This window comes from Sciurus carolinensis, chromosome 2 (genome assembly GCF_902686445.1).
Source record: "Sciurus carolinensis chromosome 2, mSciCar1.2, whole genome shotgun sequence".
Lineage (NCBI taxonomy): Eukaryota > Metazoa > Chordata > Mammalia > Rodentia > Sciuridae > Sciurus > Sciurus carolinensis.
In genome coordinates this window covers 175,563,480-175,590,567 of record NC_062214.1, presented here as the reverse complement: position 1 = coordinate 175,590,567, position 27,088 = coordinate 175,563,480, and the positions used below count along the sequence as shown (strand labels likewise).

Genomic DNA, 27,088 nt, shown 5'->3' with positions numbered 1-27,088 from the left:
ATATGCTTCCGGGTCAGAGCGGTCAGGGAGCGAGATGGGGAAGATGGCGGCGGCCGTGGGTTCTGTGACAACGCTGGTGACCGAACCTGGGGAGGACGCTTTTCGGAAACTTTTCCGCTTCTACCGGCAAAGCCGACCCGGGACCACAGACCTGGGAGGGGTCATCGACTTCTCGGCGGCCCACGCAGCCCGCGGCACGGGCCCTGCGGCTCACAAGGTACGGAGAGAGGGGCGGCTCGAGCGCCAGCGTCACCGCGCGTGGCTCGGGAAGGGGCTTCCTCGCCTCTTCTCGCCGCCAGACCGATGGTTAGGGAGCGATCCGCTCTCCTTGGGCTCGGAGTTGAACTCTCCACCAGCAGTCACACGTGGCGACAAAGCGTTACGCTGCAGGTTTCACCGTGCTTTGCTTCTCTGCCTCGGTCAGAATCCTGAGAGTTCGTGTTTGTTCCTTCCTTGAACTGTCCACTGACAGCTCCACTTTATTCCACGTAGAATCCCTTCGAGGGCCATCGTAGACTTAGGGTAGCGCTCCGCGACTTCTGCCAAACCTAACACCGAGTAATCCCAGCACTGCAGAGGGCGGCCGTTGTTAAACCTTCCGGCATGAGACTAGTCACAGACTTGGGTCTTATGGAAGAGGTCATTGGAAGGATTCTGAAATCATCTCCCCAAATCAAAATAAATGTCTGAAGAGTACATATAGAACCCAAGCACCCTTCCTTATTTTTATTTTTGCCACTGAAAATTCAGAAAGGAAACTGTGAAGGTGTTGTAGGTGTTAACTGCACAACTGTAGTGCAGTTAAGTTTTCTTTACAACCTACTTTAACCTTGAGAACATCAAATCCCTTAATTGGCCCTTGGTGTTGTCCGGATGAGGCATTCTTTACAAGCACAGTTATAGCTCTCAATAAAACTAATGCTATCCTAACCCCGTACTTGTCTAGAACTTAGCTTCTGAGCGACTTCATTTGTTAACATAATAGTCATAGAGTTCTCTGAATATTATAGGTCTGCACCTGGAGTGTAATATACTTGACTAAGAAGAAACCTTCCAGCTTCACTTTCCTGTATTTTATCTTAATGCATCAATACTTTTTAGAATATAAGTCACTGATAACCCCAGACATTGTATGTCTAGCACAGTACCGAAAATAGCACTCAAAAAATTCAGTATGTGTTGAGTGCATGAAAGCTTAGGCATTTAGTTCCCCAGGTTAAAGCAGATTTAAAGTAGCATATTAGAGAGATTGCTATCATAAAACTGGTGAGAAATGAAGAAAGTGATGCTGACAATCCGGCAAAAGAGGAAGCAGAAAAACTGTTTTGGGGGGTGGTGGGGAACAATACTGGGAATTGAATCCAGGGCCTCATGTATGCTAAACAAGCACTTTACAATTGAGCTATGTACCCAGTCCTCAGGAAAACTTACTTTAGAAATCTCAGTGGTTTGGTTTCATTCAGTTTAGCATATAATAGACTAAGTACACAGACATGCATCAACTCTGAAGGTGTTGCTGAATTATAATGCAGTGCAAAGTGTGGCCTATTTAAGAAATTATAAAAGTGTTTATCAGTTGGAAAACTCAGCTGATAGGTCTCTTTGAGAGTTCCAGATAATTGTTTTTTATAACAACTGGTTACATACCTGTCATTTGTTGGTTTTTTGTCTAGAAATCTCCATACTTAGAAAAGTTGATAGGACAAACGATCACTTATCTTTGAAAGAGAACTTTTGATGTAGTCTAAGGAAAGTCAGCTCCTAAGTTAATTTATTCATAGAAAAATTCTCTTAATGTCCTTAACTTAATGACTACATATAATGAGCTATAAAATAAGATGCTTTATGTGCAAAGAAACTTTCATTAACTTCTCTTATTTTTATGTAACCAACGAAAGCAAAAGTTCTAGCATCACCGTATCATCTAGAAGACAAAATGTTCTACTTTTAGTTAATAGGATTCTCAGTGTTTTATTGAAAGGGAGTGCACCCTCTCTGTTCTCTCACCCTCCCTGGCCTACAGAGCACCAATATGCAAGGGCATCAGAAGTATTATTAAAACTAACCAGAGTAAATACTATTGTGACGTGGGATATTCCAGTCCACCACACACCTTCTATGTAAGTTCTATTAAGAAGCAACCAAAGACCAGGTGCAGTGGCACACACCTGTAATCCCAGCGGCTTGGGAGGCCAAGGCAGGAGGATTGCAAGTTCGAAACCAGCCTCAGCAACTTAGCAAGGCCCTAAGCAACTTAATGAGACCCCGTCTCAAAATAAAAAATAAACAGGGCTAGGATGTCATTCCGTGGTTAAGTGCCCCTGGGTTCAATCCCTGGTACCAAAGAAAAAGAGCAACTGAAGTGTGGTCTCAAAGGAAAAGGTAGTCTTGAAAGCCAAAACCAGTCTGCTTTAATTTTCCTATTACCACTTTGCTTAATTTTATATAATTCCTTAGTGTTTGTTAGCATACAGATGAAGAAACTGGCTTTAAGAAGTTACATAACTCTTCTAAAAGTCTCAGATCAAGTATCTGGTAGAGCTAAGATTAGAATCCCAGATGTAAGACTCTTAATTTGCTGCATACCAGAAATTTCTGGAGATTTGAGGTTCTTAGGGTTGACCTTCGAAGTAGCTCTAGCCCTCTGACTTCTGTTTCCTTCCTGCCAGGTGGTCAGATCTCAGCTAAGTGTGTGCTCAGTGAGTGAGCACGATGCACATAGAGCAGGACTTCAGCCAGTCAGCAAGTGGAGAGCCTATGGACTTGAAGGCTATCCTGGTGAGTGCACCTGTCCTCAAAGAAAGTTCTCTAATTTCATAGGAGCTATGAGCATGAAAGTAGAAAAAGGAGAAACAGACACAGGCACCCCACTTGTGAACACATCCTAAATTGTGTTTTTTCTAAGGTGCCCGTTTATTTGCATTCCCAAAAGATAGAAAAGTAAGCAGTGCCTGCCTTATATGGCAGAAAGTGGCCAACAACAAATTAAAAATAAAGACAATGACTGGGCTCCCTGTCACAACTCTGAACTTCTACCAGAATAATTGTTTTAAATAGTACAATAACTCATAATTGTCATTCCAGTCACATTTTCTAATGGTGTAACAACTTAAAACATTGCTATCAAGGTTGACTATTTGAAAAGAGAATTACAGGGCTGGGGATATAGCTCAGGTCATAGAGTGCTTGCCTAGTATGCATAGGCCCTGGGTTCAATCCCCAGCACCACAAGAAAAAAAAAAAAAAGTCCTCTGAAAAGAGAATTACAAGTAATAATCAAAAGTTCTAATAGACTACTTTAGGATTTTTAATGATGTTGAGTAGGTTACTTTATAGAAAAATTAAGGTAAGAGTAATTAATTAACCTTTTATCTCTTGAAGCTGTTGTAGGCTAATTATTATAAACCATTTATAGGATACAGAAATGCCTTATTTGGGCCAGATAATCTTATATCTGCCATCCTGGATTTGGATATATTGTTTGTTTGTTGTTGAGATAGAGGACTCACTGCATTGCCCAGGCTGTTCTCAAACTTGGGAGCTCAGTCCTCCCACCTCAGCCCTGTGAGTAGCTAGGACTACAGGCATGCACTACCACATCCAGCTCTGTTTTTTCCTAAAAGACAAAATGTTAATGTTGCACTTGTGATTTCCAATTTAGGTCAAAAGTGGGAGAATCTTCAAAAAGAAGTATTAGTTTTCATTACTGTGAACCAGACAATGTTAGAGCTCTTACTACATTATGACTACTAAAATATTTGTTGAATATTGGGAAAGTGTAACAGCTGTACTACTTCCTGTAAATTCTGTATGAATTCAGGAGGAAAACAGTTGAGGGATGACTTTTCGATGTGAAAGCATCGTTCTTTGTGAGTTTGGGTAAATTGGAATAAGCGCATAAAACACCGCTGGTTGTTTTATGCACTTATTCCTTGGAGGCCGCTCGTAATCTCTTAGCTCTAGTGCCTATTTTCAAAGTCATGGTTTTCTGTCATCTAAGCCTTCTTTTCTTAACAGATTGTACTACACAGTTACCAGTTCCACTTCAGTTTTGTATTGTCCAAACCGATATGCCTGCTTTTTGAAATTTTCTAGGTTTTTCCTGCCATTGTAAGCTGCATTAAATAGAAGTGTAATGTCCAGAGCATGAGCAATAATAGCCTCCTGTTGCTCTGAGTTAATCAGAAGGAATGTATCTTCTTCTGGATCCCACTTACTTTAAAGAAACCTGATTATCCCACTCCTAGGCGTATATATACTCAAAGGAATTAAAATCAGCATACTTTAGTGACATGGCCACATCATTGCTCATAGCTGCTCAATTCACAATAACTAAGCTATGAAACCAACCTTGGGGCCCTTCAATAGATGAACGGATAAAGAAAATGTGGTATACGTCCACAATGGAATATTACTCAGCCATAAAGAAGAATGAAATTGGTAGAATGAGACAGACATTATTACCTTATATACATGTGTGGGAAAAAAATTTTTTTAATAAAATAAAAGAAGAAGATTGGAATTATGGCATTTACTGGTAAATGGATGGAACTGGAGACTATCATGCTAAGTGAAATAAGCCAATCCCAAAAAATGGGGTTGGGGCTAGAATTTCACCAGATTGAACAGTAGGAATAGAGGAGATGGAAAGGAGGGTGGGAATGGGAAAGACAGTACAGTGAATCAGACATAACTTTCCTATATACTAAAGAGAAGGTCAGAAATGATACTAGGAGGCTTAGTCCAAGGGTCCAAGGACTACTTTACCAATGTTGCACCTAATTTGGGAAATATTTAGGACTGGATCCCAAAAGCTATGTGTAATTTGTTTTGTTTTTCTATTTCGCTTAATGTGTGAGGGCAAGGGATGATAGAATTTTTTGTTTGATTGAATTGTATCTTCCATAATACTCTCAATAAAAGGACAACTGGAGTCTTTGATGCGGGGGAGGAACCTGAATATACCAAACCTGTTCTTACAATAGTGAGCAGGAGAATCATAAGTCTGGAAACCAGGACCTTAATGTAGGGAAGAGAGGTCTTGAAGGGGGAACATGATAGTATCAAACATTTGAAAAGTGGTCAGATACAAGAAGGAATAGAAAGGACTTAAGATGAATGGTTAAGGCATTAGTTCTGGTGCCAGGCTACCTGGACTTTTCCTGGCTCTACCATGTACTAACTGACCTAGGGAGATTTTCTTAATCTCTCCTGGCCTCAGTATTCATGTGTAAAAGACATATAGAAATAGTGCTTGCCTCATCAGTCGGCAACTGTACAAGACAATCCAAAACAATAGAGTGGAGAGGGTAGAAAAGAAATTTACATGCTTCGGTCAGCGCCTGGAATATCATAAGTGCTCAATAAATGTTAACCATAAACCTGTAGGTGTTTATCAGAAAGAATTAAACACCAATTTGGGGTTGCTCAGTGTCAGAACTCAAAACCAAATCAAGTTCAGTGGCACGCATCTATAATCCCAGCAACTTGGGAGGCTATGACAGGAGAATCACAACTTCAAGGCCAGCCTCAGCAGCTTAGTGACATCCTATATCAAAATTAAAAATTTTGAGAGGAATTAGTGATTCAGCTCCGTGCTAAAGGGCCTCTTGGTTCTCTCTCCAGTACCAGGAAAAAAAAGGAGAGGGGGGACGTAAAACCAATGAAGACCAATGCATGCAGATTAAAGAGAGGCAGATTTTTAACCCAATAAAAGAGAAACAACATTGAAATAGACTGCCTAACAGAACATTCAGTTTCCTATCACTGTTCAAGGTTTGTCTAGAACAGACACATTCTTCCTTTAATTTAATATTTTGGGAGATGTTACCATCTTTATTTTGTGAAAAAATGATGATCAGAGATGGTAGGTTGCAGAGTTTTTTTGTTTTTGTTTGTTATATTCCTTTTCCCCTCCTAAAATGTTGACTATCCTATCACTGTCCCAAATTATTTGGAGGCTATTTCTGCTAAATGGAATGCAAAGGTGGGAACTCCTAAATGGGTTCTATGTTTTGGAGATGCATTAGAGGACGTATAAAGAATCAGATTAGCCAGGCACAGTGGCACACTCCTATAATCCCAGCCACTCATGGGTGGAGGCAGGAGGTTCACAAGTTTGGGGCCAGCCTTGCCAACTTAGCAAAAACCTACTCAAAATAAAAAATAAAAAGGACTGAAGATGTAACTCAGTAGTAGAGGCTTCTGGATTCAATCCCCAGTATTGCAGCAGACCAGATTAGTGGTTAAACTAAACAACCACTAAGATGAATTTTTATAACTGATCAACTATGTTTTTTGCCCAGCCTTTTGCAATGATTTTCTCTCCTTGCTGCGTTAATTTACAGTGTGCCTAAATAATGAAATCCACCAAGAGCTTTCTATTTTTTCTTAGCAGGTGAAATTCTTTGCCATATGAGATTTCTTTGGTGTCATTTAGTAATTAGCTTTGGTCACTAAGTCTAGTTTGTAGTGTAAGCTATCCATAATATTAAATTATCAATAACTTGAGGCTGGGGCTATAGCTCAGTGGTAGAGTGCTTGCTTAGCATATTTGAAGCACTGGGTTTGATCCTTAGCACCACATAAAAAATAAAGCATTGTGTCCATATAACTGAAAAATATATATATTTTAAAAAATTATCAATAACTAAATTATTGATAGGATTAGTCAACTGTAGTGACCAGCCTATCCTCAGTGAATATTACTAAGCTTTTTAAATTTTTTCCATATATGCAAGAATCTAAACACAAAATTTTAAGTTCTTTTAATAAGATTTAGTACAATGAAGGAATCTTCAGGTTATTTTCTATATATTTCTACTATATTAGCACAGGTTCCCTTCTGTCAGACTTCATGTGGTTTAAAATCCTTTGGAAATTCTAATAGTGGACCATTGATTTTATTGTTCAAAGACTGAAATGATTAGAGACTAGTATGTACAAGGCAAAGATCTCAGGTTTGTTTCCTGAGAACAAACAAATGGTTTTGTTTGTTCCATGTCCACAAGCTCAACTTTGTTGTCATCTCCAAAATGTGTGCTATTGACCCTGAGAGAGGAATTAATCAGTGAAGCCATGTTACCTTTCCAAACCTCTGTTCTCTCATCTGTAAAACTGAATTAATGACTTTCTCATGAAGTTATTGAAGATTAGTGACATAGAGTAAGATTACTAGCACAATGTCTAACACTTGGAGGCATCTTGTTTTTAGTAGCTACTGTAATTAGTGACCTAACTTGTTTAGTGTTAATTTGTTGTTATTAAACGTCGCCATTATCCTGTGTTTAAATTAAATGCCAAAGAGAAGAGAGAAAGAATAGTTTAGTAATACCAAAGTTGTTTTTGTTTTAGCCTCAGCCCTTGTCTTTATTGTCTGCTTTCCAAAGTAATTCTCCTTGAGGACATTTCCATAGTGTGTGCTCTGTGGTCTAGACTACGAGTTGGCAAACTGCAATCAGGGGCCAAACGCCCCCTCAACCTGGTTTTCTTTTTTTTTTGCAGTGCTGGTGATTTGAACCCAAGGCCTGTGCTTGAAAGGCAAACACTCTACCAACTGAGCTATATCCCCAGCCCCCTAACCTGGTTTTCTAAGTACAGTTTTATTGGAATATAGCTATGCTTATTTGTTTAGTGTTTCTGGCTACTTTCTACTACAGTGGCAAAGTTGAATACTGAAAAGAGACTAAATAACCCTCAAAGCCTAAACTATTGAGTGTCTAATCCTTGACAAAGTTTCCCAGCATCTTATTTAACTAGATCTGAAGTCCAACCAGGCATTTAAGAACCTCTAATTAATGCCAACATTTAACTTAGAAATGCTTGAGTTTCAGTCTCTTCATCTGTTTGTTTACCTTTGCATGAAGACTTTACACTAATAGAAAATTATTGCTTTTTAATGTAATTTTACTGATTCCATGTCGTTCCTCATGACTTTTCCCCAGCTATTCTTTCTTTTGCTGAGATGGCCTTGCTATATATCTGGTTGGGAAAACTGAGCCTCAGGGACGAACTTCTCAGCGTCTAGTAACCCCCACACTTACAAGCTGATGTTCTCATTCTTTCCTCTAAGGTGAAAAGCCATTCCTTTAGTTCAGAGACAGTTCCTTCACCCTTCTGATTTCCCTTTATGTCTTTCAGGACCTTGCTGTCCTCCTTTCCTCTCTTTTATTTTCAACCAGTTCCTCAGTAATGGCTCATTCTTCACAGTCTACAAGCATATTTAGGTCTTACCAGTCACTAAAAACCATAAACTTACCTTTCAATTCTTTATTCTTCTGTGACTACTCCTTGATTTCCTTTTATAGACAGTCTTCTAAAAGGAATTGCTTGCTGGGGATATAGCTCAGTTGGTAGAGTGCTTGCCTGGCATGCACAAGGCCCTAGGTTCGATCCCTAGCACAATAAATAAATAAATAAATAAAAGGAATTGCTTGTATAACCAACCATCCCTCCTGTCCTGTCTCCAGGCACTTACTTCCCTTTCTTCAGACAAAAATTTTCATCTCTAATTCTTGTCTTTTTTTTTTATTTTATTTTTTTTATTTTTATTTATTTATTTTTTTTTGGAGACAGTACTAGGGATCAAACCCAGGGGCTTGTACATGTTAGTCATGTGCACTACTACTGGGCCACATCCCTAGCCCTCTTCATCTCCTATTCTTAGAAAGTACCTTGTACATAATGAATGAGAATGAATCTTTACCATGTATAAGAGATTATAGTTAAATATTATTATTTGTCTTTGAAAGTAAAGAAAAATGAGGTTAGGTTACTGTTCATATCACAGAGATCTTTCCAACATGTACTATAGTTACTTGCATCACATCATACTGAGAAGGTATGTATTCCATCTTCCTTCCCTATAGGATCAGTCAGGAGGCAGAAATCATTAATTGCTTTAACACATAACTTAATATGAGTAATTACTAGTCAGGTATTAGAAAATTAAAAAAACAAAAAGGGAGCACAGATATCACAAAGGTAGGAACTATAAGAAGCAGCCACCACCCCTATAGGTGAGTGGGATTATTGAAGAGGATGTTGGAATTATTAAATTTAGTAGCTTTGGAAGAGGGAACACATACAGCTAGGGTTTTGTTGGTTTGGTTTTTGATTTGGAGTTTTGTTTTGTTTGTTTTGTGGTGCTGGGGATTGAACCCAGGGCCTCACACATGCTAAGCAAGTGCTCTACTATTGAGCTACATCCCCAGCCCCAAGACTTAGAATTCTGAGGAAGGGGCACATTGAGACTGGTTCTAGTGATGTGGAAAAACAACATTAGAACCAACTTCTGCCCTCCAGTCATCCATTAGTATCCCTGATGGGCACAGGTTAGTGGGGAGCCAGCTGGCAAAGAGGAAATGTAGTTGGCAGGTCCCAGCCTGACACTATGAAGCCAAACCAAATACAAAAAGGAATGAATTTGAAACTGAGAGACAAAATAAATTAATAACCAGTGCTCCATTCATTAGAGGCAGACTTTCAAATCCATATTTCAGTTAGTTTCAGTATAAGAATTCAGCCTTCTGTTCCAATAATAAATGATAAAAGGAGTTTAAAAAGTCTCAGATGACTCTGAATGGTGATACCTGGTAAAAATTAGAGGGTGGATTTTCAGTTCTAAAGTTTACTTTAGGATAACAAAATAGACACTTAACTTTGTGGAATATTTGTTTTCTTTGAGAATAACCCAAAAAGTGAGAGATATTTGTATAGAAATGGGTGTTTGATAATTTTCAAAAATTAACTTTTCAGGCTAGGATTGTGCTCAGTGGTAGAGTACCGGTTTAGTACATGTGAGGTACTGGGTTTAATCCTCAGCACCACATAAATAAATAAAATAGCGTTATTATATCCATCTACAACAAAAATGTTTTTTTAAAGAAATTAACTTTTTATTAACTTGAAGCCTAACCAAAGGATATATGGGGGTAAATGACAGATTAGTAGATATAAGGATGTCAACAAAAAGAAATGGTCTGAATAACTAATAGACAATTTTCCCTTCTCTTTTTTTTTTCCTACCTATCTCTTGTATAGGATTTATTTTTATCTCAAACCCATTTCTCCCAGGATACCAGTGGCACTGGGTAAAGCAGTGCCTGAAGTTATACTCCCAGAAACCTAATGTATGTAACCTGGACAAACACATGACTAAAGAAGAGACCCAGGATCTGTGGGAACAGAGCAAAGACTTCCTGAGGTAAGTCTTATGAGTCAGAATAAAGTGTCAGTACTCGGCTCGGATCATCACAGTTCTTTGAATAAACTGTTATATCACGATGCAGTGAAAGTGACTGTCCTGTATTTCCTCCCTTGCTTCTGTGCACATAGAACACAGTTGTTTGCCTTCCCTGGGAACATTTAGACAGATGCTTTGACAGTTATATTAAATTGAGATCATTTTACAGATTTATTTACCATAGCTTAGATACTGAGTTCATCCATATTAATCATTAAATTATTCATTTTTATTCAGCATTAACCCTTTTTTCCTACTTAAAATGAGTTCCTTTGAACACTTGTGGTATGCTGGGATAAAATATCATTGACAGCTCGTTACCCCTACTCTCCCAGATGGAGTCTGCTGCTAGTGTTTTATGAAAGGCCAGTTGTTCCTTATGGGAGAAGAACTAGTATTTGTGCCTTCATTCTGTTTCAGTATTCATTCCACAAATACTTATTGGAAGTCATTTGTGTACCAGGTATGATACTAGACTTTGGATGCAGAAAGCTTAATAGAATATTCTTCCTGTACTCTAAGATGAATAATCTATAGCAGGAATTCATTGTCTATAGGAATAATTATAATAGACTCAGAAACTGTTATAATAGGGGTCAGAAAAATACCATGGGAGCACAGAGGAGGAAATAATTAATTCTTCCAGGTAGGGTGGAAGTGTCAAAGAAGAAAAAGTGGGGTTTTTTTTAATTGAGTTTGTTAATCCTCTTTCTTCCTCCATTCATTTGAACTGATCTTCAAAAATGATTAAGGGTTTGTCAGTCATAAAAGTAAAAGGGCACTGAGTGCTGTGGAACACACCTGTAACCCCAGCAGCTTGGGAGGCCAAGGCAGGAGGATTGCAAGTTCAAAGCCAGCCTCAGCAGAAGCAAGGCACTAAAAATTCAGTGAGACCCTGTCTCTAAATAAAATTCAAAATAGGACTGGTTATGTGGCTCAGTGGATCAAGTACCTCTGAGTTCATTCCCTGCTACCAAAAAAAAAGTAAAAGGGCTGGCTAAAGATACATACACCGGTAGAGCAACACTTGCCTAACATGTAAAAGGCTCTGAGTTTGATTCCCTGCACTGCAAGAAAAAAAAAGGAGGTTGTTCTGGGTAAAGAAAGCAGCCTGAGCAAAGATGTAATATGGGAGCAAGAATTCAAAGACAAATAAGAAACAGTTCCTGTCTTCAAGGTGTTCACAGTTTAATCAAGGACAGAGACGTATAAACAAGTAATTAAATATAATTTGGCAGGTCCAAGTTGAGTTTATAAAATAAAATGTGAATAGTCATTTACATGGCTAGATAGGGGTAGGTTTTGGAAGATGCTTCCTAGAAGTCATGGGTAAGAGGAATGAAGCATGAATCTGGAAAAGTAGATTAGGACCAGCGTGTACATGGTTTAATTATATAGAGCACCAGTTTTGGAATCATTTCCTTTGTTCACATTCCAGCTGTGACACTTAACTGTATAAACTTGAGCAAGTTTCTTTTCTTTTTTTTTTATAAACCTTCACAACCCTGGGGATTGAACCTAGGGTACTCTACCACTGACCTGCATCCCCAACCCTTTTAATTTTTATTTTTGAGACAGGATGTTCTGAGTTGCCAAGGCTCTCTGCAGATTACAGTCCTCTTGCCTCAGTCTAAGTAGTTGGGATTGTAGGTATGTGCTACTACACCTGCTTGAGCAAGTTTCTTAACCTTTCTTTGTCTTCTGACAGTCCTTTCTTTATTAAATAGTGTAGGACTGAAACAAGACAATAGAGAGAAATCCTTAGAAAAGTTCCTGTTAAGACCATTTTACCAACTTTGTATCCTCTTTAGTCTTAAGTGGCCGTAAAGATACAATTTTCAGAAACTGTCATACTGATTTTAACAAGGGAAATAGAAGATTTTTTTAAGGTGAATGGGGAAAGAAGAACCAAAGCTTAGTTGGTATGTAGGTTGTAGTACGAGCAGGAGCAGTGAGGAAAACCCTGTCATCAGCCGTTAGTAAGTACCTTCTTTAGAACTGAGTGAAATTAGTGAGAGACAACTTATTGTTATTAAACCAGTCTATGTTTTCATTTCTTTTTTCCATTCTGATATATAACTGCAAAATCCCATCTGTCTTCTAAGATAGCTCAGATGAATTTCTGTAATAAATCATCCTGTAGACAATGGTGGGATACATTTTTTTTGTCTGATAAATTAGCAAGAATAAAAAAAATGTGTTTGTCATATCTGATGTTGGCAAAGTTTAGAAGAAATTGATATGCTCACACATTGTACTGGGAGCATTGCAAACTGATTAGGTGCTTAGTTCTTGTTCTGTCACTATGTGATGTGTGTTTCACTTTTCTCATGTGGGAAATGAAGGTATTAGATGGGAAAAGCCATTCAAGATGATTGAATCCTGGTCATAGTCCTATGAACAGTACACAAAGCTCTCCTCACTTTCCCAGTCTGTCAGTGAAGGAGAAAATCTGTTGCTCAAAAATTCCCCTAGAGATTCTGATTATCTGATAACATCCTCCCACAGTGAGAACCAGGAATGAGAGGATTTTTCAGGATCCTTTCACTTTGAACTCTGAAATTCTACATTTTAAATAGGATATGAAGAAGAAATACTAGAACTTAGAAGCAAAGACAAGACTGCTCATAAAACTAGGGAATTTCAATTCTCTTTTGCGTAAAGTGAATAGTTCAGCTATTGAGCCTTGTATAAGAAGCAGAAGACCAGATTGATCAAGCATGGCATATCGCAGTAGTAGAATGCGGTCATTAAAAAACTGTAAATCCAGCTCTCTCACAAATATGGTAGAGCTTAAGAGACAGGATAAATTCAGTCATTTCTCTCCATCTCTATCCCAACCACCTTGTTCTAAGCCACCATCACATCTTATTTATAGAATACCCCAGTAGCATCCGAACCCATCTCCTGGAGTGTGCTCTTGCCCCTCTACATAGAGGATAGAAATCATGTCATTTTTCCTACAACTTCCTGGCTACTATGCAAATCTTATGCAAACTATCCAAAATTAGCACAGACTTCGTAAGTTAAGGTCACATCTCCAACAAGCCTGCTACCTTCACTCCAGACACCAACCACAAGTTTGGAAGGTTTCCATGTTACACTCACTTAGGACCAATGCTTATAAATTCAGGGGAGACCTATGATTCACTGAGGTCCAAAAATTTACCTACAACTCAGAAAAACATTTTACTTATGATTACATTTTTATTATAAAAGCTACAAATCAAGACCAGCCAAATGAAGACCATGGGACAAGGTCTAGGAACTCCCTTGTCCTCTTTCCTATGGAATCAAGTCATATATGTCATCCTTCTAGAACATTCGTGTGTTCACCAAGCAGTAATCTCTCCTAAACCTTAGCATGCATAATTTTTATTGAAGTCACATTATTTAGGCATGATTGATTAAATCATTAGTCACATAGAAGTATTATCTCTGCAGTTTCCCAGTCATCTCCTTAGCATAAATCTAAGTGTGATCCAAGGGCCTATCATGATTAACAGTGACAGTCCTGTCATTCTGGAAATTCCAAGTGTTTAGAAGCTCCCTCCCAAGAACCAGGGACAAAGACCAGTCAAATTCTTCATTATATAATAGCATCACGTTTTTTAAAAAATCCAAATTCTTTTTCATGGCCTCTAAGGCCTAAATGATGTGGCCTCCAGCCACTTCTCTAACTTTATTTCCTCCATGCCTTTTCATTTGTTCCCTAGCCACACTGGCCTCCATGTTATTCCATAACCACATCAATTCTGCTCAGCCCCTTTGAACAAGTTTTTCTACCTAGGAAGCTCTTCCCTTGAATATCCAATGACTCCCTTACTTTGTTTGTTCTAATATAAGAAAAGCCTTCCTTTATCATTCAGTCAAAAATAGTCCCCTACTTTCTTTCACTTTTTAATCCTCTTACATTGACTTTTTTCTTCTCCAGTGTAAAGAACTTATCAAATATTTCTGAAATTATTGATATATTTTGTATCTTTTGAATTTTGTATGTGTTGTCTATGCAAAAATAAAAGAATAGGACAAGAGAAAATGCAAATTAGTAGCTTACAATTTTTTTTCTCTATGTTTGCTTATGAAGTGCTTTGTATCCCTTTTTTTTTTTTTTTTTTTTTTTTATTTTTTACACAAAAAAGGTTCTTTCCACTGATACCCTCCATGTGGAAGCAGAATTGTGCCTTTGCACCTTTGTACGCATTTATTTTGGGTCGGGTTTTATTTTGTTTTTGCAAGGCTGGGAATTGAACCCAGGACTTAACATATGCCATGCAAGCACAGAGCTATATTCCAAGTCCAAGACTTTGTTGTTCAATGCTAGTTATGGTATCTATTTTAGTGAATCAGATTATCTGATCCTTCCTCCTTTCACAGTACACCTTCCATAGCCCCTACCATCTTGAAAATTGTGTGATCTTAAGGCCTAACATAGTTCTTGTAAATATTAGAAGGTATTCAGTAACTAATATTTCTTTTTCCCCCCAATGCTGAGGATTGAACAAACCCACAGTAAATATTTCAATTATGTTGCTATCTCCTTTTCTAGCCCAATAAAACTGCAACCACTAAATTTGGAAAGAATTACTTGAGGACTTGGGGTTGGGGTTGTGGCTCAGTGGTAGAGCGCTTGCCTGGCATGTGTGAGGCCCTGGGTTCCATTCTCAGCACCAAATATAAATAAATATATAAATAAAACTAAAGACCCATCAACAGCTAAAAAATATTTTAAAAAAAAGAATTACTTGAGGACTGCATAGTAATTTTCCTTCTTGTTTTTGTTAATTTATTAAATAATGGTGATTTGTGTCTTAGAAAATATTTGATTCTAAAACAACCATGAAGAAGAATAAAACTTAGTCCCTGTCTTTGAGGAAAGGACTTAGATGAGGAATTTACAACATGGAAGGTTATGTCCATGAACAGAGGGCAGTTTAGGGAGAGACTGGGAAGAAAAGACTTCAAGTGGAAGTAAATGTAAAACATGTATGAAAAAGCAATTTAGGAAAATCTGGTAGTCTGAGGATATAGTGAGAGAAAAGATAGCATTTCAGTAGAGAAAAATTGAGTGGTCCAAGTCACAGCCATGGAAGGTAAAGGGGTAGGACTTGTGGGAAATGCTTGGTGATGTACTAGAAAGGTTAGTTAGAACCAGATTATAAGCAGGTTGTATGTGGACTTTATCTTGTGAAGAGTGGAAATTTATCCAGATCAGTACCAAGATTTTTCATTCTAGAAGTCTGATTCTTTTGACACTAGGAAAAATAGTCTGAAAACAGTGGCTACAAAAGGCAAATTAAGAATTTAAAAGCTCTTGAAAAAAATAAAGGTCTGGAAAAGTCATTGTCAGCAGAGCTTGGTTATCAAAAGATTATGAAAAATGAAAGAAAAGAAGAAAACGTTATCCACAGATTTCCTTGAGGATGGCAATGAGGATAATATGGAGGCTTTTAGTGGAAATAAGGATTGGCAGTAGAGAAGAATGAATAGATTATCCTGAGCATGGTTTGGGGCATATTGGTTTTGAAATACCTGTGGTTTATCCAAGTTGGGATGTCCAGCGTGCCCTGCAAATAGGGAGCTAAACTTGAGAGCAAAATCAGAGATGAGATGAGAAAGTTACACATAAAGACCACCGTGAAGTAGTGGGAATAGATGTGATTTTCTCTTTGGGGAATTCGGAGGGGCATAAACAGGAAAGAAAGTCATTAGCCTGAGGAAGCCTCAGTGCTGGGTGAAGAAAGTAGAGCAGAAGACCCTGAGCAGTTAGAGGGACATGAAGGAAAACAGAAGAGAGGACTTATAGGGGCTGAAACAATAAAATATTTGAAAAAGAAGAAAGGGGAGACAGGCTAGCCTTGTCAACGAGGCCTAGGATTTGACAGTTAAGTGATGTGATTGAAGCTGAAAAACTAATTTTGGTAGAGTAACATTAACAAAAACCAGACTATAGTGAGGGAAAAGTAAAGATGGCAAATACTGAGTTTTTTGAGAGTTTAATTGTGAGTAGAAGAACACATACAGGGCAGAGAGGTTGGCGTAGGGCAGGGTGGCTTGAATGAGAGGTAGAGTTGAAAAAAATGTTGTTTTGTCTTAAGTATGCAAAACTATTAAACAATATAAGTCAAGAGGAAATAATAAGTGCAGAGGAGGACTTGAAAATGGGAGAAGAAAGATTTCTTAATGGAGAAACCCAGAGGTTATACCAGGGGAAAAGGATGTAGTATGGGTAGAGAATTAGCCTTAGTGGGAAGAAGTAGGACCAATTCTGAAACCAGAAGGGAAGATTGGAATAAAAATTTAGAGAAGTATGGAGGTGTGGGAGAGAGAATTTGAAATTGGACTGGATCATTTAGGTCTGTTTCTTCATTGACCTAGAAGTGGGAGTAAGAGCAAAACTGAGGGCTTGAGATGTATGGTGAAGGCTTCAAACAGAAGCTGGAAGGTTAAATGAGATAAAATATTTACAAGATAACAAAAAGATGTTAGCAATTAAAGTAGCATTTGTTGTGATTGGGAGTATCAAGTTGAGAAAGGAAGAAAAACTGGAAGCACTCAAATACTGAAAAGAATGAGGTTCTGGGAATAAGAAATTGAAGTTCAGGTTCAATGGAAATGAGAGAAGGAAGGAAGGAAGCTGTGATCTTAGAGGAAAATATCAGAGTTGTGAAAGACAATTCCCAGACCTTTAAAAATAATTGGAAAAAAACTGGTGTGGTGGCACACACCTGTAATCTCAGTTACTCAGGAGGCTAAGGCAGGAGGATCTTGAGTTTGAGAACAGCCTGGACTATTTAGCAGTACTACTCTTCAAAAAAAAAAAAATCTAGGGCTGTAACTCAGTGGTGGAGCACTTGCCTAGGAAGCTCATGGCCCTGGATTTAATCCCCAGTACCACCAAAAATAATAAAAATGAAAAAAGCAAATACCTGTAGTAGGATTTTGAAGGTTTTTATCATAAATTCTCAGACTATTCTGTCCTGAGTGAGTAATTTTGCTTTCCCAGTGATTCAGCTAATTAATGTTTCATGCAAGTAAGAAAGTAAATACCAATGTTTAGTTATGGCACTTGGGTTGTCCACTGTACAAAAGTAGAAAAGCAGGCAGGAGTTCATTTCCACCCATTAGGGTTCAATTGGAAGCAGTGCTTTAGAACATGATTGCTGAAGAAAATGCCAACACCAGGCACTTAGCTGTGACAGAAACTGCACAGACCGCTGCATGAACGCATTCACTGGGGGAGAAGGTGGCCAGCCCACGGATCCATCTTCCTCCTGCTAGTGCCTGGAGGAAGGAATGACGGCAGTGCCAGGAGAACGAATGATTAGGGTCATTCATTCTTGAAAGCATTGTTTTGGATAATTGGGTAAAGATTTAAAGTTAGGTTAGGTGCCACTATATTTCCTACTTTGTTCAAACTGAATATGGAAGCTCCATTGGTGCTGATCCTTCTTGGCTTCCTTTTGGACAAGTCAGATTTTAAGGGAGAATAGCTCACGCTCTTCAGTGACTCCTTGGTGTTTCATGCTTGAGACTGTTCTGGAGGTGGGTTAAGTTTTGGCCTCATAATGTTCACAAAATTGAAGAGTGAACTTTTTGGATTCTTCGTTACCCAAGTGGCCCAAGGGAACAAGATGGGTCCCTAAGTAGTATAGTAATACAAGAAATGTGTTGTGCTGGCTATTTTGCTCTCATATCATGAGGGCGAATGTTAGCAATTTTTGGCTACTTTTCTTCTAGAAAATACAAAGATAAGAATTGAAATCAAGTTTTCAGAAGAGGATATGAAATAAGGGGTGGAATCTTGGACCTACCTCAATCCTAATACATTATACAAAGTATATGTATTATTACCTTCAAAATGGAACTGTCAAGGATCACTTTTCTTGCACTCAGCAGACTTTTAAGTTATTCTTCTCTTTTTGTTATGTGGACTGGGCTTAATACTTTTGAAAGTAAGATTCTGCTTTGGCTTCTTTCACATCCTTAGACTAGTCTCCCTCAAAAGGCAAACCTCAAAACCTTTCTTACAGTGATGCAGTTAACAGAGAGATGTTCTTTTGGTTTCTTAAAAAGGATATAAATTAGAAAGATATATTACAAGAGCCAGGCATGGTGGCACATGTCTATAATCCTGGTGACTCAGGAGACTGAGGCAAGAGGATCACAAATTTGAAGCCAACCTGGGAAACTTAGCAAGATCCTGTCGGAAAAAAAAATTTTTTTTTTTTTTTTTTTTTTTTTGGTGCTGGGGATCGAACCCACGGCCTTGTGCTTACAAGGCAAGCACTCTACCGACTGAGCTATCTCCCCAGCCCCTGAAAATGTTTTAAAAAGGTCCAAGGGCAGGGGGCTGGGGATGTAACTCAATGGTAAAGCATCCCTAGGTTTAATCCCCAATCCAAAAGAAGGAGAAAAAGGAAGAAGGAGGGGAGCGGTGCAGGAGAGGGAAAAAAGAAAAGGTATATGATAGGATGGTTCTGCTCAGGATAATTTAGGTAAATTTTATTGTTAATGCCATAAAGCTGTGTTTGTTATGATAAAGTATGCCGTTCTTAACATTAGACTGAATCTTTGATGGAAAAGTAGTTTATTGGTGCCATGTCAGATGTTTAAAATACCAGCACTTGGGCTGGGGAGATAGCTCAGTGGAGTGGGGAGATAGCTCAGTGGAGTGCACCTACCTAGCATACACAAGGCCCGGGGTTTGATCCCCAGCACCACCAAAAAAAGAAAGAAAAAATACCAGTACCTTCTTACTAATAATGTAAAGCTGCATTATTGCTATCTTTATGATTCAGATCTATCTGATTTTGCTATATTATAATAGTGTAGATTCTTTGTCAAGAGTAAAATAATCTATTATTGAGAAATGGAAGGTATTTTGAATTGTCTTTTAGTTCTGACTACAGTAGTGGTTTTCCAAGTGTGGTCCCTGCACCATCAATGTCAGCATCTTTTGGGAACTTGTTAGACATGCACATTCTTGGCCCCAACCCAGATCTGCTGAATGAGAATTTATAGGCCTAGACTCAGCCACCTTAGTTACAATAAACCCTCTGGATGATTCTGATGCACATTAAAGTTTTAGAACCTCTAGGCATAAGCTAGTGGTATGGGGCTTGGGTTGTAGCTTAGTGTTGGAGCCCTTATCTAGCACATGTGAGGCACTGGGTTCAATCCTCAGCACCACATAAAATAGATAGATAAATAAAGGTATTTTGTTCATCTACAACTAAAAATTTTAAAAAAAGCTGGTGGGGTGCAGGCAGACTGTAAAGCTTCCGTACAGTTTTTCTCTGGACCATCTAGATAATCAAGGTACCATCTATATTGAGTTTTAGATTCTAGTCTTACACACTGACTTCAGGCCTCCCCCTTGAAAGTCCTCCAGTGTCCATAAAGCCATCATCTTTTCAGTAGCATTTTCATCTGTCTTAGAGATTGATTACCTTTAAATAAAGAGTTGTGTACAAAAGTTTCCATTAATCTTAAAATCTGCCAGTCCAGAAATAAGAAAGCATACTTATTTCTCTCTTGGGCTACTAAAGTAGTAGTACATGTTCTCTGGAAAATATTAAGGAGTTCTTTTATGTGTACCTTTAACTATAGAAACATTGATAGAACTCAAGTTCTGTTAATAACTACCTTTTGTTTTTTCTTTTTCTGATTTTTATACACATAAATATTAAACAGTATATGGCCATATTGTAATTGTTTAGGATATGAGAGTGATCTGGCTTCAATTTCTATCACCCCATTGATCACCAGGATTGGTTCTTTTGATATAACTGGCTCTGCAGGTGTCCCCATCCTCATCCACTCCATGTGCATCCCTCAGGAAGCTCTGTGCTCAGTGGATAGGGTGACCTTCCCCAACAGAGGAGGACCATTCTTCAGTCAAGGGTATATGAGTAGCTGTGCTCCCTGCTAGAACTTCCAAGACAAGCTCTGAAAGTCCATGTTGTACTTGTTTTGATCTGGCCAAGCCTTAAGTGTCTTTTTCCCTAAATTGTTAGTCCTGTTGAGGGGCCCCAAGACCACACCCAAGTTCAGTAATTCACCAGGAGAGTTTATAGGACTCAGCATATAATTGTTCTCACAGATAAGATTTGTTAAAGTAAATCATAAGCAGCAAAATCAGCAAAAGGGCAAAGGAACATGGAGCAAAAGACCAGGGAAAATCCTGCACTAGCTTTAAGGATCCTCTCCCAGTGAAGTCACACAGGGCATGCTTAATTGCTCAGCAATGAGTTATGACAAAATCTGTAAAATGTCTGCCAAAGAAGCTCAGTACCAGGTTTTTAGCAGGGACTGGTCACATGGGCAGTCCCTACCTGAAACTTACAAAATTCCAAACTCCCAGAAGGAAGGCAGACTTCAACATAAACCATTTTGTTTACACAAATTGTTGAGGCACAGTGAGCCATTCTTACCAGTTTAGTGAATGGTATGAACCCTTCCAAATTCCAGACACCAGACAAAGGCCATCCCTGAAGCAGGCCTTCGAAAGGATAGCAGTTGGATCTTCTAGGTCTTTTTTCTGCATGCCTGTTCTAAATAAGTGTTTTCCTTGTTCCCTTTCTTTCATCAATTGGTCTTGATTTATGTCTGTGTTGTGATGTCCTTCTTAGAATGTAAATTCTGTGAGGACAGATAGCATCAGTTCCATGAACTCCTTGTCAGACAGCAAGATGAGTGCCACTTACATGTGGGCCTCCAGTGGATCCTTCACTTTCATGCTTTTGTACCCATGTTGCCTGCTGCATCGCTCCCTGTTTAAATACTGGCCATTCTTGGATGCCACGCACAACTGCCCTGCATACCACAAAACCTTAACTAATTAGGCAGTTGACTTTGCACTTTGCTTTTTCTTAGTTCTCGTATCCTTCAAAGTCTGTGATATTCACTTTAGTAGTTTCATGCTAGACTTTCTATTGCCTTTAACTTTCCCTTCATTTCTACCCAAACTTTCCATTTTATATGTTCATTTCCTTTCAGAATATAAATCCCTTAAAGGAATCCCATCTTTGGTACTAGGGATTGAACCCAGAGGTGCTTAACCACTGAGCAACATCCCTGCCCCTTTTTTATTTTTCATTTTGAGACAGAGTTTCACGGAATTGTTTAGGGCCTAAGTTGCTGAGGCTGGCTTTGAACTTGTGATCTGTGGCACCCAGCTTTTTTTTTTTTTTTTTTTTTTTTAAGATTGATTAATAATGTAAATTACACAGAGAATAATTATATAAAATGTTTAAACCTTGGATTTTTAGATATTTAGAAATGAACCAAACAAGCTTCCTCTTTTTAGAAAAAGAATAGTTAATCCCATAGATTTATTTCTTCAGATAAAATATAATTGCAGGAAGGATACCCCTATTTTACTGACATCTCCATTGGTTTGAACAATGGAATGGCAGAAACCCAATCAGTTTCAGTGGGGCCTTAATTGTTAGCTAAGCCTCAATTATCTAAACTGTATTGTACATGGTTAAGTAAGTCATGTTAAACCAGTTACTTTTTATTGTGTACTATTAGTACTCTTGGTATCATTAACAAGTAAAGACGTTTCTATTACCATTTTTGTTTTGTTTTTCTTGCTTTATGATTATTGAGATGCTAGAAACTTGTCATTTCAAGTTGATCCCATTTAGCAGAGCATTTAGAACTAAAGAATAGAAATTGGAAATGCTAATGTTTTTTACTGTTACTGTATTCTTGGTCAAGTCGTTTATGTTTTTATTTTCCCTGCCAAGCCTTGTCTAACAGCTTATACTGTGGAATACTAAATTTAGACTCCAGGGTTCATACAGAGAACTGTTGCTGATATTTGAAATGAATAAATTCTCTCTTGTTTGCAATCTTTTCAGGTATAAAGAAGTGAATAAACGGAGACCCCGAAGTCTACTAGAGAAACTGCGCTGGGTGACCCTAGGCTACCATTATAACTGGGACAGTAAGGTATTCAGATTTTTTTCATTCTTTTATTTTCCATTTGTGAGCTTCTTGAGTCTGTATAGTTGAATTTCTCCCTAGTCAAGCTCAAAGTATCACCACATAACAGGAACTGACTAGAGCATAAATTACCCATTTCTGGTAGGATCTCTTTCATGTATGCCCTCCTTAAAAATCTCCCTTCAGTTATCTCAGGACAAATGAATAATTTATCAGGAGAAAATTTTGTCTTCATAAACCCTCACGTCATATTATTGCATCAGAAGTCATCAATTCTGTCTCAAAATCTGTGTCTCTCATGTCTCAATGAGATGGTTATCACCAAGTGAAAGAATTCTGAGAGTAAACTGAGGACTGGGGAATAGCTCAGTGGTAGAGCACTTCCCTAGCATGCATGAAGCCCTGGGTTCCATCCTCCGCATTGCAAAAAAAAAAAGTATACTGAATAAAACATATTGGTATAGAGCATATTCTCTGCCTGACCAGTTACTTTCTGAAAACGCCATTGTTTTAGTCAACCCAACTTATTAACAAGTTTATTAACTGCTTCATATAATGACAGGTGTTGCTTTAAAAAAATGTGTGATATAATTCTTTCTTTCAGTGACACAGATTCAGTATGAAACTAGATGTTTGTGTTCAGGAAAATGGCCATGTGAGGGTCTTTGAGTTAGACAGTTGGTGTTTGAATCCTGCCTCATAAGATATTTGTGGGTAATACCTGTAAAGTGATTACCATAGTGCCTGACTATTCTAGACAGTAAGATTCAGTAAAACAAAAGGAATTAGCTTTTTTTTTTTTTAAAGACCAGGGTCTTGTTAAGCTGTCCAGACTGACCTTAAACTTGCAATCCTCCTCTTCCAAGTCGCTGTGATTAGAGCCATTTACCACTGTGCCTGGCAGCTGTTGTTTTAAATATTTTAGATATTGTTATTCCCAAGGACCTCAAAGTTAACCTTGTTTACTAAGAAAAATAGAGAAAATTATCAACAACTCTGACTGAGAAATCAAAGTTTTTTTTTTTAAAAAGTGGAAGTTTAGGGGATGAGACATGACAAAATATAGTATTTTTTAGTTAAAGAGAGTGTGTAGCACATAGATAGTTTGGGTAGGTTGAAAAGCCCTAAAAGGTAATTATTTCATCATAGCAGAGGCCATCTAGAGCTCCAACGGGAGTCCTGACTGGTTGATCTTCTAAAGGAATAAAGCCTAAATTGATACAGGAAATCTTAATGTTCTTTAACTATACTTTTAGTTTTAAGAATTAAATAGGAGCTTTTCTTATTTGCAGTTCAATAGAAGAAGAGAAAACTAAAAACAGAAGTTCTAACCAAAGAGGTAGGCCATCCAAGATCTCACAGAAGTTTTCCTTATATACCTATAAGTTAAAGTTCACTTCTGGACAAAATAAATCCCTTCTGTCCAGAACTGTGACTATTGCTCCAGCTAGAATATATCAGGAAACTAATGGATCTGTGAGAGAAAAGTGGATCAGTTTTGAGGTTCATTTATCAAAGGAAGAGGTGGGAACAGAGGAACTTCAAGAGGAAGGGGAAGCGTGTTGGTCTGCTGCAGGCATGCCCAGCCCGAGAGCCCTCTGGCTCCTCACACAGGAAATGAAATGAAATGAAACCACAGCCTTGGTGTTCTTATGAATTGTATGCAGGAAGATCTTTTAGAAAGGTTTTATGACCTTTGGTTTTTGGTTTGTTGGTTTGTATGTGTGCAAGAGACAGAAGGTATTTGTAATCCTTACATGCTAAAAACAGAAGCAGTTTAGAGAGAGAAGTTTTAAAAAATGACTTCTTCCATTTTAAGGCCCTACTTGACCGTGATGTGAGTCAGACTTAATTCAGATGTTTTGAGCATGTCCTCTCATCCTTGTTGCAAAGCCTTGTTGTAAGGTGACTTATAATATGAGTTGCCTTTTTTAAAAATAATTTTTTTATTTTAGGATAATTTTAAACGTATAGAAAAGTTGAGAAGACAATACAGAAAGGTGCCATACCCAGTTCCACCACTTATTAACATCTCTCATTAGTGTGGTAGCTTTGGCTCAGTTAGTGAACTGCAGGCTGGGAATGTGGCCCCGTGGCAGAGCACTTCCTTAGCATGTGCAGAGTTCAGAGTTGGATTCCCAACACCACGAAAGAAGATAAAACAAAACACTAGAAATCAATTAATAAACCAATATTATAAACAATTATAATTTAATTCAGATTTCTTTGATTTTTAACAAATATCCTTTTCTGTTCTAGAATCTCATCCAGGTTACTATATTACATTTAATTATCATGTTTCTGTAGGCACCTCCTGACAGTGATACTTTTGAGTTGCCTTTTTACCCTACGAGAATTAGCCTGCTTAGGATTAAAGTAAACTGGAGAATGGTGTAATAACCACTTCCTGTATGCACTCCAAGCACTGTGAATCTGTGTCATTACTACTGCATAGCATGGCCTCCTGTGTAATAGGTGCTCAGTATTTTGAATGATTTATTATTAGATTACTGGTTGCCTCAAGAATAGATGGGTAAATAATGCTAGTTGCTATTACTTTGGAAGTTAGAGGACGTAAAAATGGTAATTAATCTTCTGCCACAGTTTACTATTCCTGAGATCATTGTTTATTTTTCTTATTTTCCCTACTTTTACCAAAGAAATACTCAGCAGATCATTACACACCTTTCCCTTCTGACCTGGCTTTCCTCTCAGAGCAAGTAGCCGCTGCCTGTGGATTTCAGGGTTTCCGAGCTGAAGCAGGTATCCTGAATTACTACCGCTTAGACTCCACACTGGGAATCCATGTAGACAGATCTGAACTAGATCACTCCAAACCTCTGTTGTCATTCAGGTAAGCTGGTTCCAGAGATTTTGAGTTACTTTTATCATTTCATTCTTTTCTCTAAAGCATTTTAAGCTAAAATAAAGACATTAAACTTTCTTTGAATGGCTGGACTCTATGTAATCTTTCATTTCTGGGCATCTTAACAATGTATCATAAAGTAAAATTAACCCAGTCCTCTATGAGCAGTGCCAAGTTACAGTTACTATTCTGTTTAAGTTGCATGGAGTATGCCTTTTGTAATAAAGATATCCTCCGTGTTCTGTGGAAGAAACAGGTAGAAGACCATAAAGCAAAGTGAGCAGCCTTTTTAGAATAGTGGAGCAAAATCCAAAAGCCTGAGTGTTTACTCTGGTCTCCTGAGACATAAGTTTAAATTGGTGCTGAGTACTACGCCAGTATCTCAACAGAGAGAGTGCCTTTCGTTAATGCCTTATCTTTATAGTGAAGGAATGATACACATTGTGAAGGATGCAAACAATTTTATTGAAAGGCTAAAATCTTGTAAGATACATCAATAAAACTTTATATGAATAATGTTAAAACTCAGTTCTTTACTTGCTTGTTTCCTTCATCAAATTTTATTTCACAACAGATTTACGGGCTGTCATAAGTATAGGTAGCAGGTCTTGGGTTGATCACTGAGAGACACAAGCCAGAAGAGAAAGATATTAAACTGCATTGATAAAATAATGCAGTTGGCAATAACTTTGACAATTATAGTTAATAACAGAAACTTCCTATTTTTACTTATTTTTTTATAGCTTTGGACAGTCTGCCATCTTTCTCCTAGGTGGCCTCAAAAGAGATGAGGCCCCCACAGCCATGTTTATGCACAGTGGTGACATTATGGTGATGTCAGGTTTCAGCCGCCTGTTGAACCATGCAGTCCCTCGAGTTCTTCCACATCCTGAGGGGGAAGGCCTGCCTCACTGCCTGGAGACTCCTCCCCCAGGTGTCCTCCCCAGAGAGTCAGTGGTAGAGCCCTGTTCTGTGGAAGACTGGCAGGTGTGTGCCAGCTACTTGAAAACTGCTCGTGTGAACATGACTGTCCGACAGGTACTAGCCACAGACCAGGACTTCCCTTTGGAACCCACGGAGGAGAAAAAAAGGGACATCACCATAGAAGGTTCCTGCCATCTGGATGACCAGAATTGCCAAGTAAAACGGCCCAGGTTACATCCTAACAGCTGAGACATAGAGGCAGGTCTTATATTGCCATGGACTCTAGCACCAGGACAAACAAAAACAGACAGGGAAGGACTCATCCTGATCACACCGTTGCCTTGGAACCCATCCTGAAGAGTAAAGTGCTTTCACTTTCTCAGACGCCGTCCAATCCTAGTCAGACGTCAGCAGTGATATGTGTGGATCATGTGACAGAGGTATGATGGTCCACACAGCATTCAGCCTCTGCCGTTACCTTGAGGAAGATGGAAGTAAGTTTACAGATCTGTGGAATCAAAATACCTCAGATTTTACTACTGGGAAATATAGCAGCACTGCCCCAGTCACAATCAAAGTCTTTGATCTCTTCTTCGTCCTCACTGGCTCTCACAGAGGAATCACATGTACGGATGACAATAGAACTGAATTGTCCCCTGGAAAAGAATTAATCACAGCCATCAATTTTGCCTAGAAGACAAATATATGTAAACCAAACAAAAGGGAAACAGTAGTCTCTCCACATCTTTTGGGTCTCCAAACTCTCCTGTTGGCTTTTTAATGCAGTTTTAATTATTGAACTAAAAATGTCCCGAGGGTGTTCTGTTACTGTTTTCTCCGTGAATAAACTCACTTAGTTTTAAATTAAAGATCTGTATCTGTCTTTGAGGGTTAGTCTGTCTGGGATTGGTTTTTCCTCTTTTTATTTGCTTTATTGTTCATGCTATTGAAGCCCTCTGGCTCTTCTGCCCCACACCAGCTTGCTCTGCCCTAAGTATTCTTTAGCTGTCTCACAGGAGAGACACTTGATAGTCCAGTCACTGTTGTCAGTACTTGACTTGAAAAATGCAGAAAGCACCAATTTTCATCTTGTACCCCCA

General features: G+C 38.4%; 1 protein-coding gene across 1 annotated transcript; it reads left to right on the top strand.

The window, feature by feature from the left end:
* Positions 1 to 22: 22 nt before the first annotated feature.
* On the top strand, positions 23 to 26,876 carry Alkbh1 (alkB homolog 1, histone H2A dioxygenase). The gene is made up of 6 exons (XM_047539087.1): positions 23 to 217; positions 2,670 to 2,778; positions 10,042 to 10,204; positions 22,114 to 22,204; positions 24,859 to 25,052; positions 25,808 to 26,876. The coding sequence occupies exons 1-6, from the start codon at positions 35 to 37 to the stop codon at positions 26,235 to 26,237; spliced, it is 1,170 nt and encodes a 389-aa protein (XP_047395043.1). The 5' UTR covers positions 23 to 34; the 3' UTR covers positions 26,238 to 26,876.
* Positions 26,877 to 27,088: the final 212 nt, after the last annotated feature.

Coding starts and splice junctions, on each gene's coding strand:
- Alkbh1 (XM_047539087.1), top strand. CDS start 35: ATGGGGAAGATGGCGGCGGCCGTGGGTTCTGTGACAACGCTGGTGACC. Junction 2,779..10,041: donor TGGACTTGAAGGCTATCCTG/GTGAGTGCACCT, acceptor TCTCTTGTATAG/GATTTATTTTTATCTCAAAC. Junction 22,205..24,858: donor ATTATAACTGGGACAGTAAG/GTATTCAGATTT, acceptor CTTTTACCAAAG/AAATACTCAGCAGATCATTA.